At 51.6% G+C, this 17,283-nt stretch overlaps 6 protein-coding genes across 6 annotated transcripts; 3 read left to right on the forward strand and 3 right to left on the reverse strand.

The window, feature by feature from the left end:
- Positions 1–339: 339 nt before the first annotated feature.
- On the forward strand, positions 340–1,220 carry NEUTE1DRAFT_129634 (uncharacterized protein; the record flags this gene model as incomplete). The annotated part of the gene is made up of 4 exons (XM_009852562.1): positions 340–472; positions 536–569; positions 668–974; positions 1,054–1,220. 4 exons carry the CDS (start codon positions 426–428, stop codon positions 1,218–1,220), a joined length of 555 nt encoding a protein of 184 aa, XP_009850864.1.
- Positions 1,221–1,913: 693 nt separating this feature from the next.
- Positions 1,914–2,486, reverse strand: NEUTE1DRAFT_109965 (uncharacterized protein; the record flags this gene model as incomplete). Its single annotated transcript, XM_009852563.1, has 1 exon — positions 1,914–2,486. The coding sequence occupies one exon, from the start codon at positions 2,484–2,486 to the stop codon at positions 1,914–1,916; it is 573 nt and encodes a 190-aa protein (XP_009850865.1).
- A 1,742-nt stretch (positions 2,487–4,228) lies between these two features.
- On the reverse strand, positions 4,229–5,824 carry NEUTE1DRAFT_146303 (uncharacterized protein; the record flags this gene model as incomplete). Its single annotated transcript, XM_009852564.1, has 3 exons — positions 4,229–4,926; positions 4,987–5,275; positions 5,337–5,824. The coding sequence occupies 3 exons, from the start codon at positions 5,712–5,714 to the stop codon at positions 4,505–4,507; spliced, it is 1,089 nt and encodes a 362-aa protein (XP_009850866.1).
- A 642-nt stretch (positions 5,825–6,466) lies between these two features.
- On the forward strand, positions 6,467–8,802 carry NEUTE1DRAFT_81659 (uncharacterized protein; the record flags this gene model as incomplete). Its single annotated transcript, XM_009852565.1, has 6 exons — positions 6,467–6,550; positions 6,611–6,808; positions 6,890–7,068; positions 7,131–7,300; positions 7,349–8,664; positions 8,761–8,802. 6 exons carry the CDS (start codon positions 6,467–6,469, stop codon positions 8,800–8,802), a joined length of 1,989 nt encoding a protein of 662 aa, XP_009850867.1.
- Positions 8,803–11,046: 2,244 nt separating this feature from the next.
- Positions 11,047–12,007, reverse strand: NEUTE1DRAFT_122138 (uncharacterized protein; the record flags this gene model as incomplete). The annotated part of the gene is made up of 5 exons (XM_009852566.1): positions 11,047–11,108; positions 11,271–11,367; positions 11,426–11,521; positions 11,663–11,855; positions 11,905–12,007. The coding sequence occupies 5 exons, from the start codon at positions 11,982–11,984 to the stop codon at positions 11,047–11,049; spliced, it is 528 nt and encodes a 175-aa protein (XP_009850868.1).
- Positions 12,008–13,698: 1,691 nt separating this feature from the next.
- Positions 13,699–15,859, forward strand: NEUTE1DRAFT_109968 (uncharacterized protein; the record flags this gene model as incomplete). The annotated part of the gene is made up of 5 exons (XM_009852567.1): positions 13,699–13,701; positions 13,767–13,851; positions 14,102–14,248; positions 14,416–14,473; positions 14,518–15,859. The coding sequence occupies 5 exons, from the start codon at positions 13,699–13,701 to the stop codon at positions 15,857–15,859; spliced, it is 1,635 nt and encodes a 544-aa protein (XP_009850869.1).
- Positions 15,860–17,283: the final 1,424 nt, after the last annotated feature.

Consider the following 17,283-nt stretch of genomic DNA (forward strand, 5'->3'; position numbering starts at 1 on the left):
ATTCGAGGTGGGTTTCTAGGCAGCATCGCCAGGGTTGGAGACAGGTCGGAGCAACCTAACTACACGCTGTAACGGGAACTGAATTGGTGTTGGCGTTTAATATTGTCAATTACGTTACAATACACTGTGTGCTTGCGCGAAGGCACATGCTTTCGCGTTATCCATGACATGCAACTCACCGTGATACTTCATTGGTCAAATGTGGTAACGTAGCTGCGCACCAATCTGGAAGCGACGGCCTCGCTCCGCTTTATGCATGCACTAATGCATTGCATAAAAGTATGATGCGTGGGGAGCTTATTTGGGTTGTTGTCGCCAACTTCATCCCTTGAACCTCATCCCCATATTCTTGAGGTTATCAAAACCTATCATAATATCTTTGCTCCTCCCTTATCATCTGTATACGTGCGTATCCAACAGTCAAGATGTCATTTTCAAGCCTAGTCTCGCCAGGTCCCTACCATATTATCAGGTTAGTGACATCACAGCTTACTCGCTGTTCTCAACTGCTAACTTCGCCCCGTTTTCACCACAGCTATGGCACCTTACTTGGGACAACATTCTTCCATGTATGACCCCTCGCCAACACGGCCATATACCATTCAGAAGTCACAGAGTCAAAGTCACGAAAGCGGACACTTCCCGCTAACCTCCGTACCCAACATAGTCGTTCGTGGGCGGCATCATTGCCTTCCAGGTCCTTCCCCGCCCGCAATTCTCCGCGCTCATGACCAAGATCTTCCCCGTCTACTTCTCCATCCAAACCGCCATCCCCGTCGTTCTTGCCCTGACCTACCCCGCGGCTACCTCCGCATTCGGATCCTCTGGAGCAGCTGGGATCGCCGGCGTTCTGGACCCGGATAATAGGTGGTCTGTTCTGGCCCCCATTGCTACCATCTTCTTTACCGGCCTGGCCAACCTTGCTGTGATTGGGCCCGCTACTACCAAGTGTATGAAGGAGAGGAGGCATCAGGGTGAGTTTATCTTGACGATCCTGTCTTGTTCGAGGTATCGTGTCGTTGCTGACGTTGAGGGTAATTGAAAACTTTTTAGAAACCAAGGACGGCAAGAAGAGCTATGATGCTCCCCCACACTCTCAGGAGATGACTGCGCTGAACAAGCGCTTCTCCCAGCTCCACGGCATTTCATCGCTCCTTAACTTGGGCAACTTCATCGCTACTGTCGTGTATGGCTTCACATTGGCTTCACGTCTTGACTAGAGGAGGACATTAATGCACAGGTGTGTTCATGTTTGTTCAAGTTTGTTCAAGGGCTACTGAGGCACATCCATTTCCCTGCTGTCTATCTGTTGGATCGCGCAAAGCATGATTGCAAGCCATATATCCACCCATTCCCCCTCAGTACCAAATTATATAGGTTTGCCTTCTCCATTCCTTTTCCCTTTGCTTTTCACTCGTCTTCAATAATGCATACGAAATCCTCTCTGCATCAGTTTCTTATCCCTTCTGACCTTTCTCGGCTCCGTGGTTGACAAAGGACCAATAAAAACACTCCATTAACGCCGCCGCCGCCTGTTCCGTGAGGAACTTGATAACCCGCGTTTTTCCCTTGTCTATGTCCGTCTCGTTGATACTCGACATGGCTGATGCCGATCCAAGACTAAGTCGATAGGAGAAACGAGGAGGAAAAAGTCCAAAAAGCCAAACAAAGTCGCTTGTTGAGTGAGAATAGAATGAGTAATTCAAGAAAACAGCCGAAATTGGGTGCCGAGCTTCATGGTCGCTCGCTCGCTCGCTACTGTCGCTAGAGGTAGCAAAGCTCCCATCCGTCAACAGCGTTTGCCAAATTGATTGCCGGTAACCAGAAAACCAAAGTTGCCGTGTTGCACAGGTAATGGGTGAGATGGAAGTGATCGCGACGAAAGGTCGAAACTTTCCAAGGTGTTTGTCGCTTTAGATCTTCAGGTCAAACGCCGCCTTCGCAGCCAACAACTCCGCCTTCGCCTTTTCAAAGCGCATCCTTTCCTCCTCAGGGTCAACAACGGGCATGCGCCTGTCGCGCGCGTTCTTGACGTAGTAGCTGAGCGAGTGCTTGGGGGGAGGGCGGGCCAGCAGCTCCTCGATGGTAGCCTCCTCCGCGGGCTTGGTAGTAACTCGGACCTCAACGACAGCAGCATCTGAGGTGGTGGAGGTGGTCACAACGGAAGAGGTGGTGGAGGAAATGGAGCTGCGATGATGACCAGACGCGGTGCCCACCGGGGAGCGCAAGGCGGAGAGAATTGGCGACTTGCTGATGAGAGTTTCCTTGGAGGACGGCATGATGGACATTGGGATAGACGTCGAGTACATCAACGCCCTGACCAAAGATGGGGTTGCGGTAGATGTGGGAGGAAGAGGGGGGAATGGCGATGGGCTGCGACTCCTTGTCACGCTGCTGCCGCCGTTTCTAGCGTTCCTGGCGGACGAAGTTGGTGCCGGAGTGAAAAAGAGGTTGAAGAAGGGATCTTCTGGGGAGAAGGAGGCCATCGTGAAGAAGCGGGAGGGAAAAAAGCAGATGTGGGGTGCGGGATTATATAATGATAACTGCAAGGTTATGTGTGTGTGTGTGTATGTGTGTGTGTGCTGTAGCCCTGGTCCTGGTGACTCAACGGCTGCAAGATGCGCGAGTGAAGGGTACAACTCGTATTGTAAGGAACTATCGTGAGTGTCAAGCCGTTCTGGATTGACCGTTTTTTCCGTCGGTAATTTTGGTTTGGGCCCAATACTGTCCTCCTTACACCAGGTTGTCGCAGGTTTTCGAACGGAAAGTAGATAACCCCAACGGAAACTTGTTCCAATGAAGAATCGGGTTTCTAATTTTCGAGTGTTTGTAAGTCTGGGCTTTTCAAGACCAAGCAGGTGAGGCGAAGGATCGTCAGGTTCGGTGTTTGATCAGGCGCAAGAGATCGGGTGGAGTTGTTCGGTTTCAGAGTACCAGCCAGTGATGCAAAATTCGGGATGAGATGTTGAAAAACGCCAAAAGTATTGGGATGTGCCCGGCTCAAAGTACAACGGCAGTGATGGGAAAACGGATGAATGAGAGAGCGTCAGTATGGATTAGTTATTAGTAGGATAAATGTCGGAGAACGAGTGACAGAAAGGTGATCGAAGTACCAAGGCCGAGATAGGCAACCAGAGAGGAATAAACAGACAAAAGGTCCAGATTCAGGAGTCAAAACGGGGGTAGGATATCTTCTTTATACTTCACAAATATCCACGGTTTGACAGATGTCGCCTTCCTCGGACTTCGCTACCCAACAAATTACGGACACCCAATTGTGCTGGCGCGGAAAGTCTGACCGAGCGAGCCCCTTGCAAAATCTCATAAGCACGTCTCCACATCAATATTTCAAAAAAAGTATCACAGATATGAAGGGATTCCATCTTGAGATGGAACGTGCGTCGTGTCATCCTCTCGGATTTTGGCAATCTGGAAATTTCACGGAGCCTCTTTAATGTTTTGTTGCCCAGGGGACCCATCGGTTGCTCTGCCGGGATAGGGGTCCCGGGGCCGGGGCCTGTGTGAAGATCTACCGTGCATCGGGCACTTCAGGGGTTTGTGATCAGGCCCTTCACGTTTTGTTCAGGGATTTTAAGAGGTCCCAATTTTTTCCCGTGTTCTGGTGCATACCAAGGTTTTTAGGCGAAGTGGTCGTAAATATAAACCAACATGCACAGTCCTTTGAAGTCCGCTTGGGCTATGACAGGCCGTATAGTAGCTGTGATAGGGATCGCGATAACTTGGAAAAACATCGGCTAGAGTCCTTTGGTAAAGGATGTTCCATTCAGGAACTGCTTGAAATCTAGGTTCAAGGGTATATTACTTCCAATGATGCTTTGATGCCTGGTAAGAGTAAACCCCAAGATGTAATTTACTAACCGTAACGTGTTCGGTTTGTTCTTATAACCATTCGTCGGGTCACTAGCGAGCTCCACGCTTCGAACAAGCATCTACGGCGTAATTTCACGGGTGGTCATGTGGGATCACGCCGGACCCCTGACACAATATTAACGAATTGTTTAAAATTCCATATTTCACGTGCCATTTTCCTGTACTTTAGGATTCTGATTGAGCTGCCGTCCCACTATGTTCGAAGAGCTAAATGCAATAAGAACACTGAAATTTGGAGGGTGCTAGATGCCCGAAAAACCTGGGTAGAGCATTTCACCATCACTCATGGTGCGTATAAGTATCAGCCTTGGGCCACTTCGACCCGACACAGACGCAAGTGAAAATGATGAACTCTGTAAATTTGGAGTTGCAAGGGTTGATTGACGTTCGCCATAGCAAATTGCGTCCAAAACAAGATAGGCGACCACTTTTTGCTTTGACCACGCTATCCATGGTACATACCTGGCCCCTGCATGATGTACTCCCGAGCCCGCCGCTAAGATTCCATCCACTGCTTTCAGCCCGGCCATTTCCTTCAAGCTTATGCCAAAGCCATCGCAGTTGGTTGTCTTGCCAGTCACAAAATGGAAAAGGCGAAGGTCTTGGGCTGTCTTCACTTTTGCTTCTTGTTCTCCTTCTCCTGCAGCTTCTTGGCAAGATCGCTGGTGCGGATAAACTTGGGCACAGGGGTCTTGTACCCCTTCAAAGTCTTGGGTACGAACGTGCCGACCTGCTTTTGGTACGCGCTGTATTCTGGGTACTTCCCGGCGGTGATGCGCTCTGTCAGCCACGTGGAGCCCTGGAAAACACTCATGAGCATAATGGGGGACACAATGGTCCAGTTGTAGAGGGTGTTGGTCGCAAAGCAGCCCCATTGGTAAAGGGTGAGCCAGATGGATTGCTCAGCGGCAAAGTTCGGATGTCTGCTGTAAGCCCAGAGACCTGATGTGATGAAGCCTCGGTCGAGATCAGCCTGCTTGTGGCCGGCCGGGATCTGACCAGAGGTCTTGTACTCATTCTTCGCTGACTGGAAAACTACACGCGCTTCATGTTAGCGGGCACTCCCCAGAGGAATACATGTACCACAGCACTGACCCCATTGTTGATGATCAGCAATGAACTCGGTAAGAATAAGACCCAGTTCCATGACGACGAAGCCAATATCAGCTGTAGAGAGCTCAGGCTCGAACTGAGTGGCCAGGAGAAGGACATAAACAGGAGAAGCGAGCATGTAAAGCAGAACGCTCTGGATGAAGGAGATGAAGGTCCAGTTCAAGATATGAAAAGCCAACTTCGGCATCGAAGCACGAACGATTTCCCACCTGTAATCTTGAGAACCAACGTTATAGCCGCCCTTCCGCCAATAGTTATAAGTCAGGCGTATCTAAAGAGTTTGACGTTGTTAGTAGGTACTCTTGCTATTCGCAGTCTGCGACTAGACTCACGCTCCAAATGGTACTAAAAAGCAGCGCGGCATCGATGCGCCGGCTGGGGATTCCGGCCAGACGCGCCCATGTCGCAAAGTGAGCGATGTAGATGGTCGGCAGTATGCTCCAGAAGCGGTCGACTTGCGAGTAGTTCCTGTTGACCTCGGCAGCAACAAGAAACACGCCGCCTAGGAAAATGGAGATCCCGAGCCCGCTGATAAAGGGGTTGGTCTCCATGTACAGCTTGAGGAAGCTCCCCCCATTGAAAATGGTATCCAAAATTTGACGCGGAAGGGCGTAAAGTTGGGGCAGGAAAGGGGTGACTGTCTTTGAGAAGTCGGAACAGTCTTGAAGTGCGCCCAACTTGGGCAGAGCCATGGCGTAAGGCAGTGTCATGGCGGGCAGCTGTGTAGCTGATCGGTGGACGAGGCAAGAAACAAGAATGGGCACAGTCAAAGGCTTCCGGATTGAAAATGGATGTTTTGTTTGACCGAATCGAAGAATCCGGTGGGATGTTGTTGGAGGTACTAGTGAATGACGGAGGATTGGCGTCATGTGCTGGTGTATACAAGTATCCGTCAAGCCCGGGGCTCCAGCCAGTACCTAGTTCGCCCATAAAAGGCGGGGCATGAACGCAACCTGCATCGTCATACCTCTTTTAGCGCAAGTGCATGAGTGCACTGCATGCATAGCTCGCATAGGTCAATATGTAATGCGACTCGACCAAATTGTTTGAATGTAAGGATTCACGCATCAATTACACATTACAACACCAGACGCGAAGCGCGTCTCCCCTCGCCATCAACCATCAACTGACTTCCATAGTTGCTTGATCAGCCCGCGAAGACGGATATCTGCATGCAACAGGTATGACTGCAAAGGCTGTGAAGAGCCCCAAGGTTATCAATCTCTCGGCATCCAGGAGCTGATGTTTCCGAAATAAATTTCGGTTCAAGTGAACCTGCACCGGCCCTTTCGTCTGTCCTACGACGAACGCCTCTTTGTTTCGTCACAAATGGGATTCACTTCACATTTACTTCACCAGAACATCAGACGACCGCTTGATGCCCCGCTTTCCCTTGCTTCCAAGGGGTAGGTTCATTCTGAGAATATCGTCCCTTTCTTCTGTGCGCTCTTATTCGTCCAAAATGCCGCGAATCCTTTGTGTGGCTGAAAAACCGTCGATTGCAAAGGCGGTCGCTACACATCTGTCTGGTGGCTCATATCAAACCGTGGGTTGCCACTACGTCTTCACAATGTCTGGAAGAGATCATGGCTAACGTGCTAGGCAGCATGACACTCGGGACAGGTATACCAAAAATTATGTTTTCACTTGCGATTTCGGTCCTCCCTGGGGACGCTCTACGGTCACCATGACTGCTGTGAGGGGACATCTCACGCAGCTAGACTTTCACCAGGAGTTTAAGAAGTGGGAATACCCACCACCAGGTCGCCTCTTTGACGCGCCTGTCCAGACAATCTACCCGCATGTATGTCTCGCCATCGCCAACAAGTGTCGGGCACATCATCCTTGCTTGCATTTTTGATGTTGACAACGGGATTCATGCTAGGACATGAAAACTATTGCCCAGAACATCGAAAACCAGGCCCGGCAAGCTGACATACTCTACATCTGGACGGATTGTGATCGAGAAGGTGAGCACATCGGAAGTGAGATCCGGGAGGCCGCAAGGAAGGGCAAGAGGAACATTCAAGTCTACAGAGCAAGGTTCAGCAACATTGAACGAGCGTGAGTTCGCCATCCAGGTGTCTAAACCCAAGCATAACTGACATGCCGAACCCGATATCCAGACATATCCTATCTGCTGCCCGACGTCCGGTAGCCTTAGACGACAAACAGGCTGAAGCAGTCGCTGCGCGTATCGAGTTGGACCTGAGAATCGGATCTGCATTTACTCGCTTTTTGACGTTAAGTCTGAGACCCCTTGGTGGGGCAATGGCCGACCTTCTGCTCAGCTATGGTAAGTCCGAATAGAGCTTACACTGTCATTATGAGTCTGACTGAACAGGATCCTGTCAGTTCCCAACTCTTGGTTTCGTCGTCGACCGATACTTCCGCGTCAGAAACTTTGTTCCAGAACCGTTCTGGTCTATCAAGGTGATGCACGAGAAAGAAGGTGTCAAAGTCAACTTCAACTGGTCCAGAAACCGTCTGTTCGACAGGTTGTCCGTGCTCCTCCTTTACGAACGATGTCTCGCCGCCAAAATTGCAAAGGTCACGGAAGTCAAAGAGAAGCAAACCAAGAAATGGAAGCCTCTTCCCCTCACCACCGTCGAGCTTCAGAAGATGGCCACACGGTTTCTTCGGATGACGGGTCAAGAAGCCATGACGGTAGCAGAAAAACTATACAACAAGGGTTTCATCAGCTACCCCAGAACAGAAACAGACCGCTTTGACAAGGGCATGAACTTGCGGGCGCTCGTCCAAAAGCAAACCCAGGACCAACGCTGGGGTCCCTTCGCACAGAATCTGGTCGACGGAGCCTTCCAACAACCTCGCCAAGGTAGGAATGACGACAAGGCCCATCCTCCCATTCATCCCATCACATATGCGGCACCCACCGTGCTTGACGATCAGGAAAAAAGACTATACGAGTTCGTGGTCCGCCGATTTCTCGCCTGCTGCTCCGAAGACGCCAGAGGAGCAGCCACCGACGTGGAAATTACCTACGGCGAAGAAAAGTTCGTCGCCCACGGCCTGATCGTCCACCAGCGCAACTACCTCGACGTTTACCCTTACGAAAACTGGACCGGAACGGCCGAGCTACCGAAATTCACCGTCGGCGAGACGTTTGAACCGACCGAAGCTATGATGACCGAAGGCAAGACCACCGCCCCTAGCTATCTGACCGAGGCGGATCTGATTGCCCTCATGGACGCGAATGGAATTGGCACCGATGCGACCATGGCCCAGCATATTGAGAAGATCAAGGAGAGACAGTATGTGCAGGTGGTCGAGCGAGGCGGTAATGGAGGCGGCGGTAACGACGAGGATGACGGTGCAGCTGGTGGCGCACGGGGCGGACGCGGTGGCCGGGGAGGACGTGGAAGAGGTGGTGGGCGGGGCGGACGAGGAGGAGGCGGAGTTGGCGGTGGTGTCAAGGAGTTTATCCCGACCAGCCTCGGTGTCGCCTTGATTGAGGGCTTTGAGAGGATGAACTTCGAAACCAGCCTCGGCAAGCCCTTTCTCCGCAAGGAGATGGAGCTCAAGATGAAGGCAATTTGCGAAGGTCGGCTTACCAGGGATGCCCTCTTGCGGGAGAGTATCGCGAGTTATCGTCAAGTGTATGATCAGTCACGGGAGGAGGTCAACTTGCTGAAAGCTGTAAGTAATTTCCTTCGTGACCCCTATCGCTTCGTTCCCACATTCCTTATGGAACTGTCACTGCTGTCACATCTACTGACAGAGGCGAAAATCTAGGCCTGTAGACAGTATGTATTTGGTCAGAATGGCGGGGCTTGAAATCTAGACGGTCAACATTCGCGGTGGTGGAGAGTCCTCAACAAGTTTGGTATGAGAGCAGTATTATTCTATGCCTCACAGAACTCAGACTTCAACAGCGTGTGATTATGGGCCGAGCAGTCACCTTAACATGGGGATCATCGTATCGAAACGTCCCGGTTTGCCCCGGTGCCACCCAATATCACCATATCTCCTACCTGAAGTTGGAATGGATTCAACGTGGCGATACAATGTCCAAGACCGAGAGAACGTTCTAGCCATCTCGCGAATTTACCAACACGAACCGAGCCGAGCCCAACTGCCCACCCATTCCAACTCAATGTCGTAATGGGAGGCCTGTCTTGTCGTGGGTGGCTGCGATGCGGCACATACTACATATTACATAACGTCGTCGTGGTTGTAGTTGTGGTGGTGGTGTGTTGGGCCGCAGAAACACTTGGTCCCATACACAAAGCAGGTTCTTGTGTCGTTACACAACCTGTTACCCATAGAATCAGACACCGAATCGACTTTCTCGATGGAGGATACAGTGTTCCATTCGGGGGGTTGTGGCGCTTTCAGCAGCGCCAGCTTCTGCTTGTCGTCTAATAAGTACTGTATACCTCAAAAGCCCAACGACGAGTGTATGTTCTGGTATGGCTACGAACTTTCCATTTGCGCAGGCAGTAGCAGGGCAGGACGGAAAAGGACAGGACAATACCAAACAGTGGACGCTCATTCACATGCACAGAAGACGATATCGGTGATGGTGTGTGGTCCTCCTCACTTAACTGCCCATCCCAGCTGACTCCAGTCAAATGATGGTTATTTGGTTCAACTATCAATGTTTGTGAGTGGGTCAAGGGTCCTCTCCACGAATTTTGGCACATTGTCCATTCCGAGTCCGAACAAGTCTTGCCGGCGGAAGGTGATGTAATCTTCCAGTCAGTACATTTCATTCCCTACGTTTCTTGTAAGCAGGGTGCTCCAGGCATTTCCGCACTGTGAAGCGCTAGTACTAAGATTTGAAGCATACGCGCGGCCCAAATTTACCCACGATACGATATCGATGGGTGGGTGTTGTCCCTTTTGGCGACGAGGTATGGCAAAGACGGCCGTGATATCTGATGGCGTGGATTTCATGGCACTTTTTCAAATATTAGCGCTACCGTACCTACCGCTACAAGACCTGGTTTTGGCAACGACATCGACATTGAAAGGAATGAGCGACGGGCCAGAGGTGTCAAACCTTGAGAGTCTATTGGCCGAGAAATCGAACGGATACGGGAGAACAGAGGACAAATTTCGACTGATGTCTGGAGGTTAATGCATGGGTTCAAGTGTTTCGAGATACAAAGGTAGCAGGCCATTGAGGTTCTCAGATGCACAAAGAAAAGAGATGTTCCGACAATTAGTAACCCATTGTGTGGTTTAAATTTTCCCTTGCCCCCAACATATATTCTATTCTCTACATGATATACACTGCCAGTTGCTCGTTCCTGACGTGGTTACTGATTAGTCACCTCTCTGCCCAACTTGATTCTACGATCGCATACCTCGGTCACCATGGGCCTCGAGGCTATTGACCCTTACAAGACCCACGTGTTTCTTCTCATGCTTCGAACCGTCGAGGTGGTTGTCTTGGCTGTCTTGAGTAGAATGGGTTAGTTTGCTGCAGCGTTTTGTTGAGATGATTACCTACTAACCGCGGAAGCAAGGCAGCCTTCACGATATACATACAGTACAGCGCTAGTGAACTCGGCATCATCTCCGCTCCCGTCTCCCGCCCCGCTCTCCGCAGTCCCCCGAAACCGCCGCGGATGTTGAAACTTAGGGTAAAAAAAAACCGGGACCGCCAGCTTGGCTCATCAACAGGTCAGCCACGGTCCAAACAGTGGACCACGGATTGACTCCGGTCATTCTGAGATGATGAGAACCCAGTGGATCGTCGTCGCATGGTGGACATTTCACATCACATTACCACCTGCTAGTTGCTAGTAACGCTATAGAACACTCTTGTATGTAAGTGGTTGGTTTTCGACGTCCCTGAAAGAGAAGCGAAGGGTTGGGAATGGACTTTTTTTTTGTGTTTAGAGCTTTTGTTTTCCTTTGTTTTGTCTTTTTGCGTGTGCATTGTCTGCCCCAGTTTAAAAGACCCTGCTATCTGGATGTGTAGAACTATACGGATTCGATGTGGTGAGCGATATTCAGGATGGCGATGCCAAGCCGTGCCTACTCATTCGTTATCTGTGATCTCACGACAACCTAGGCCTTGTGACTTTCTAAACTGAGACCGTGTTCCCCTCTCTTACTGAGGGGGCTGGTCACTAGTGGACGACGGGAAATAACTTGAACTAATAATACCGAAAGAGAACGTTCCGGCGGTCGAGTTCGCCAATTCTTCGGGACATCTGCTCCCCCACACACACACAATGAGGTACGCTGTAAGGAATCCAATGGCAGAAGAGGTGTGCTTCGGTTGTGCTCACCCGATAGGCCATCGCCATTCTCGAACATCCATCCAATCAGAACGAGCGTCTTATCCAACGTGATTTCCCTTTTGGAATTCATGGTATCTGATCTTCTCTGGGGACCTGCCATGATGACGGCCGGAGATCATTTCGTTGCCCTGTGCTCCTTTTACTATGTGGCCTTCGGACGTCCGTGACACAATACACGGGGCGAGATGAGTGGCTGTTCGCCCTGAATCTCCTTGCTTCCGCCTCATGTTGCCCAAAGTCTAAACCGACGACTACACTATGTACCAAGAGGCTCATCGAGCGATCGGCGGATAATTGTGTGCGGGCATCTACACGATTACCACCTCCCCAACCAATTCGTTGACCATGCGGCTACGGAGCCCGTGCGACGACTGACCTACTGCGACTGTTCCCAGCAAGGTTACTCCCAGCCAGGTTGCGGAACATCTCGGGCAGGTCAGCCCCTTGCTTCTCGTTCCCGTCAAGCCAGTGTTGGGCGGGGTTCCAGAGTCTCGGTTGCCCGGGGTTGGGACTTCCCAGGTGCGGGATACGGAGAGGATTACCCATTCACAGACAATCGTACGAATGCAGGCACTTCGGACCGGCAGCGACCGCCGGTAATGGCCATGGCGGGAAGACCGACGGGGCTGACGGCGGCAGTTTGGCCGGGCTTTGTCTGCTTGGTTCGTGCGCCGTGTAATCCATCAGTCGTACATAGCCCATATGGCTGAATGGTCAGCGCCTGGTGTACTCGTCCGTCGCAAACCTGCATCATGATGCAGTTGTAGTTTGCTTCCCAATGCGAAGGCCGTGTCTCTACGACTTCCGGTGTCCGGGACCAGCGGGAAGCCAACTACACATGTAGCACTGAATGAGCTGGGGGGGTTTGATATCAGTATCCGCTCTCGCGTAGATGAAGGCAAGGTGTGATGTCCTCTGCGCCGCAGCTACGTTACCCTTGCGGTACCATTTGGGTATCAAGTTCAACCAGTATGTTGTCCATCAATGACGGAGAAACGGGGAGTTCAGGTTGTGCCCTGAATTTGTGGACAAGACGGAAGCATCTCCAACACCACGTGAAGGAATGAGACGGCGGAGCAGCCTTGCCCGGTTACGGTGTTGTAATGGATGTACCGACATACCCACCTACCCGTGCAACATGCATTGTGTGTCGCCTTGTACATAGGTGTATACAGCCTATAGCGCTAGAAAGCTGCTGTACACTAGGTACCTAGGCCTGTAGTCCGCACTCGTCGCCCACCGCACTAACAGGCCGCTCTCAGACCCAGAAGAGAAGCCCTAAACTAGGTTTTTGCCCCCATGTGTGCTAGTGAAACTCCAATGGCCAGCCTATCGCCGAAATTGTGCAAAATTGAGAACCTCTCTGGTCTGGCTATGTGTGGGCTTGATTGAACGTTGTCATGACATTGTTATCTGTCCTGTACTGTCAGATATACCGGATTACCCTTACCAAGACTATCTATCTTTGTGTCATATTCATGATGATGAGATCACCCAACAACAACACGGTGGAAAAATAAACGCACAAAGCACAAATTAGCCACATGGTGCCAAAATAGACGACCGATGATGGAACTTGCGAAAAGGCGGGAGTGAGTTGGTAGTAGGCCGGATATCGTGACCAAGGAACCCGTAAAAGGAGCGCCGGCGGAAGGGGTCAACGAGGTAGTCAAAGAGGTGGGGGGGGGGAGTGTGTGTGTGTGTCGGTGTTAGTGTAGTTGGTGTGCCTTGGCTGGTTCCCTTTGCAAGCGGTCCTCTTCGAAGAGACAACATGGAGACACTTCAAGTTGAACACAAGTAACCAGTCGATGAGGTTGGCATTTGCACGGTACGCTCTCCCTTTGGACTAAGACGGAATAGGTATGCTGGGGAGGCGCACATGTTCATGGCCACTATGTGCACCCCAGGTGGCGCGGGGAGAAAGAGGTGTCACCTCATCTATCCATTGTCGAGGCTTGTCATTCCTTCTGTGTTTCTGCAGAACCATCCATTTGCAACCATTCAGGCCCTAATCACTCATCACACACATCCATGGCATGGCAACAGGGCCCCCAATTATCGGCAAACCCAAATGATCTTGTGACTGGCATGTTGAAAGACAGCCCTTTGGACCGGCTTTGTTGCTTTGTTCGATCTGATGGCCTAGTCCATGCTTCCATGCCATGCCCATTTTGATGCCAATTGTACACGGTTCAGCAGGTACGCAAGCGCGGAAGCAACACGGTGACTGCCCGCTCTGCGGCGCGTTTTGATGACTGCAGCTGAGCCCCTGGTTCATTCCCATACCTACCTACCTAGGAACCTAGGTACCGAGAAGAGAAGCTTCAGAAAAGAGGGAGGTACCTACCTACCTAGCCTCTACCCGTATCTAGGTTAGGTTGCCCAAGGCAAACAGCGATGACAGGTGAACAAGACAATGGTAAGCGAGGGCCAGAAGGTGTTCGCGACAATGGTAAAGTACAGTACAGTTTACCGGTACAGTAGGTGAGATGGTGTCCTGCCTGTCTTGTCCGTGTGCGCGTCGAGATTGTGCCCGTTGTGTCGGGTGCCCGTCAGGCTGCCAGTTGTTGTAAGTGGTACCTCTCCGGTCGGGCATCTCCCTACGCCGTACTTGTATGGTACTAGCTGTCTGTACCTGTTCTACGTATGGGGGCGCACACCCAGGGCAGGAAGAATGGATTGGACTAATTATCACTGGCATTCATCCCATCTCCTTCTCTTCCCTCCTCCTCCTCCTCCTTCTCTCTTCTTCTTCTTCTTCTTCTTTTCCCTTTTCTTCTTCAAAGAAACAAACACGCACTTCTGCACCATCGATTCAGCACCGAGAGTCATCTCCTGTCACAGAGAGATCATCGCGATAACAACAGCTCTGCCGTTTCCCTGCCTCCACACTTTTGATCCGACCAAATCCACTTTGGCCCGAACAAGAGTTACTTTGCCAGCTGCGCATCTCCTTCGGACATCTGGTAAGTGACTCAGGAGCGGACCCTAGAATACCACTTTCCCCCCTCAATTCAACCCACGTCCCCCCTGATAATAACCACGGGCATTGTGTCCCATGGCCCACCCCCCCCCCTCCTCTTTGGTGCCGCGCATCAGCCTGCGACCACGACGAGTGCGTGTGTGCGATTAGGGCACATCGTCATATCGACCGGTGTACCTTGGCTCTACTTGGACCTACACCGTACTGTGTGCGTGTATGCGTGTGTGTATCATACATACTATAGTATAGTAGTTGTACATGGTCCATGGCCCTGGTCGGCATCACGACTGATAACAAAAAGACCGCCACCGCCGTTGTCCGTCACTCCTCCTCCTCCTCCTCCTTCCATCATCATCATCATCATCACAAGCAACAGCACCATCATACCTCCTCACCAACGCGTCGTCGCGTGTCTGCCCTCCTCCCGCCGTATCGTGCTAACACCCACTGGCGCCGACTCGCAGACACGTCTCGAAGCACACCTACGTCAACAAAGGTCAACAAGGCAATCATGGCATCTGCTGTTCGCGATATCACTACGACCTCCCTCGGCCGAGACAACTTAACTGCTGTAGCGGCCCGGAGTGTCCCTGTGACGGCAACTCACCCGATCCCCCTCCCTACTCCTCCCAACTCCATGTCCCCTACACTGCCTCCCCATGGGCTCAAGGCCCAGCTTCAGAGAGCTCGGATGGACCAACACGTCGACTCGGATCTGGACCTCCATGGCGATCACGACACCGATCACAACGGTAGTGCCGGTTCTCCCCCATACGAGTCGGCCGGCATCAACCCTGCCATGTTGGCCAAGTTCCATCTACCAGAAATCCTCTTGAACCACGGTCCGCTTGCGATCCGTCATATCATGGGTTATCTCACGAGCTCTATCCCTGGCTTTGCTGAGATTCCTCCGACAAAGGCTCGGAGGTTGGTTGTGGGTGCTTTGGAAGGTCGAGGAAGTGGAGGCGAAGGCGGCGGTCTGGACGGTGACGTACAATTTGAGAAGGTGGGCTGGGGAATATGGCAAGCCAGGAGGCGTGGCCAGCCCTCCGGGTATATGGCAGCACGCCGAGCATCGCCACACGGTGACAGTCAACCCGCAAGTATTCCCATCACCAGGAATGGCGGTTGGAACCTAGATCGCTTGCGCATCGCAGCGGCTGGTTCCCTCGACGGTGAATCTTGCGCGGCATTCTCCTTTGACGATCGGTCTATGCACATGATGGACCACGAAGCGGACAGGATGTCCTTGGATGGTTCGGCGTCGGCCTCCTGCTCAGAGGCACCTGATGACGACGATGATATTGCTATGGATGACGACACGGAAGACGCTACAGATGATGAAGACTGGGCCGCTGTTGGTGCGGCTGCGCTTCGTGCGACTTCATATCAAGCCCCATCCGACCGGTTCCTCAACGCGAACAGTGTCTACGCTACTGGTGGGCTACGGTCATTCTCTTCATCAGTGGGAATGGCACGCTCGCCACAGTTCCGCACCTTCAACTTTTCAACAACAACACCCGCATTGACGACCCCGTCAGATGCGCAAGAAAGGGAGGCCGTCGAGGCTCTCCTTCGACTTGGATCTGTATAATACCACACACATGCATGGCTCGGCGTTCAACAAGGGGCAGGGCATAACATTAGGCACCCAATTGGGCGCTGCCATCTCTATCTCGCTGGGCACGAAACTTGGTTTCCGTGCTCAGGATTTGGAGCCACATCTACCAGGTTTCTTCCCTCATACACGACCAAAGACGGCGCCATTTCGCCAACAAAGCATTCATATCGACTTTTGACTTCATCGGCTTTTTATCTTTGCTACGAGGCGTTTGGCGTCTCAACGATCACACTCAACTCAACTTCGCTTCTTATGCTATCCCTGGAGGAGAGTATTTTGGCTACCAGACGCTCGGGTTTCCGCCACAGTGAGCTCTAATCCACCTGATCGGCCAGAGATGGAGATTGGCAACTTTTACATAATTGCCTTGCCTCTCGTCACACGGGACGCCGTGGATCTGGGTAGCCTTTCCACGTTTGCTTCGAGAGGCACCTTGCATAAACCACTTGGCCCGCTTTGGAAGTATCAGTTAGGAGCAAGATCATACTAGCCTAGAGCTCTCGGCTTTGTCACCTTGATTGCTCAGGTTTGCTATATTAGGGGCGTTGGTTTCCCTTGTTGGTTGAAAGAAAGTCTTTCACCTACCCCTTGATACCCTTTTTAGTGCGCCGTCGGATTTGGAGTTTACCATGTTTCCTGGCTTGTGATAAGGCAACGGAAACAGGCTAGCGCGACTGCCGGTTCTGAATCCGAGGAGACGACGGAACAGTCACCCAATTCGAGGTTAATGCTTGCCTGGGTGCCGGTCACGGGTTATCCTGGGGTTTCGTTGTGTACATGTTTTCCGGTCAACCTTCTGAGGCCGGTAGCCCGTATTTTGATTATTCATTTTTTAAAAAGCAGAACACTGGGGCTAGGACGAGAACGTTGCTTAATTTCTTGGAGAGATATGGACAAGGCAGAAAGGACGGCGCGCAAGCGAACACAAAGACATACAACTCTGACACAATTTCCCTAGAACAGGAAAGGATGAGCAGAACAACGAACAAGTAATGATGAATGAAAGCAGGCATTGCGTGGGCGTGGGAAGCATATGTTTTATTCATTTCATGTTTTCTCTGGAACTATGCTACCATCACGACTATACTACTATTGACGAATTTGGTGATTTATGATGGATGGGGGATGAACTAGGGCTTAGGGCTTTGCAAGGTCATGTAGACGAAGGCATGGGAGAAACATTTTTCGGGTTTCTGGAAACGACCAAGAACATGATACCGTGGATATCGACGCTTCCATCGAACGAGCGAAGGAGAAGCGAAACGAACGGGCATGGGCCGCTCGCGGATCGATCCCGATCCGTACCTGCTGCAACCGGGGAAGTTCTGGTGCGGTCCGCACCAAGGCAAAAGGCGGTGACAGCGCAAGCTCGTTGACCGACTCCACGGAACCAAACA

This window comes from Neurospora tetrasperma, assembly GCF_000213175.1.
Source record: "Neurospora tetrasperma FGSC 2508 unplaced genomic scaffold NEUTE1scaffold_3, whole genome shotgun sequence".
NCBI classification, from domain to species: Eukaryota; Fungi; Ascomycota; class Sordariomycetes; order Sordariales; family Sordariaceae; genus Neurospora; species Neurospora tetrasperma.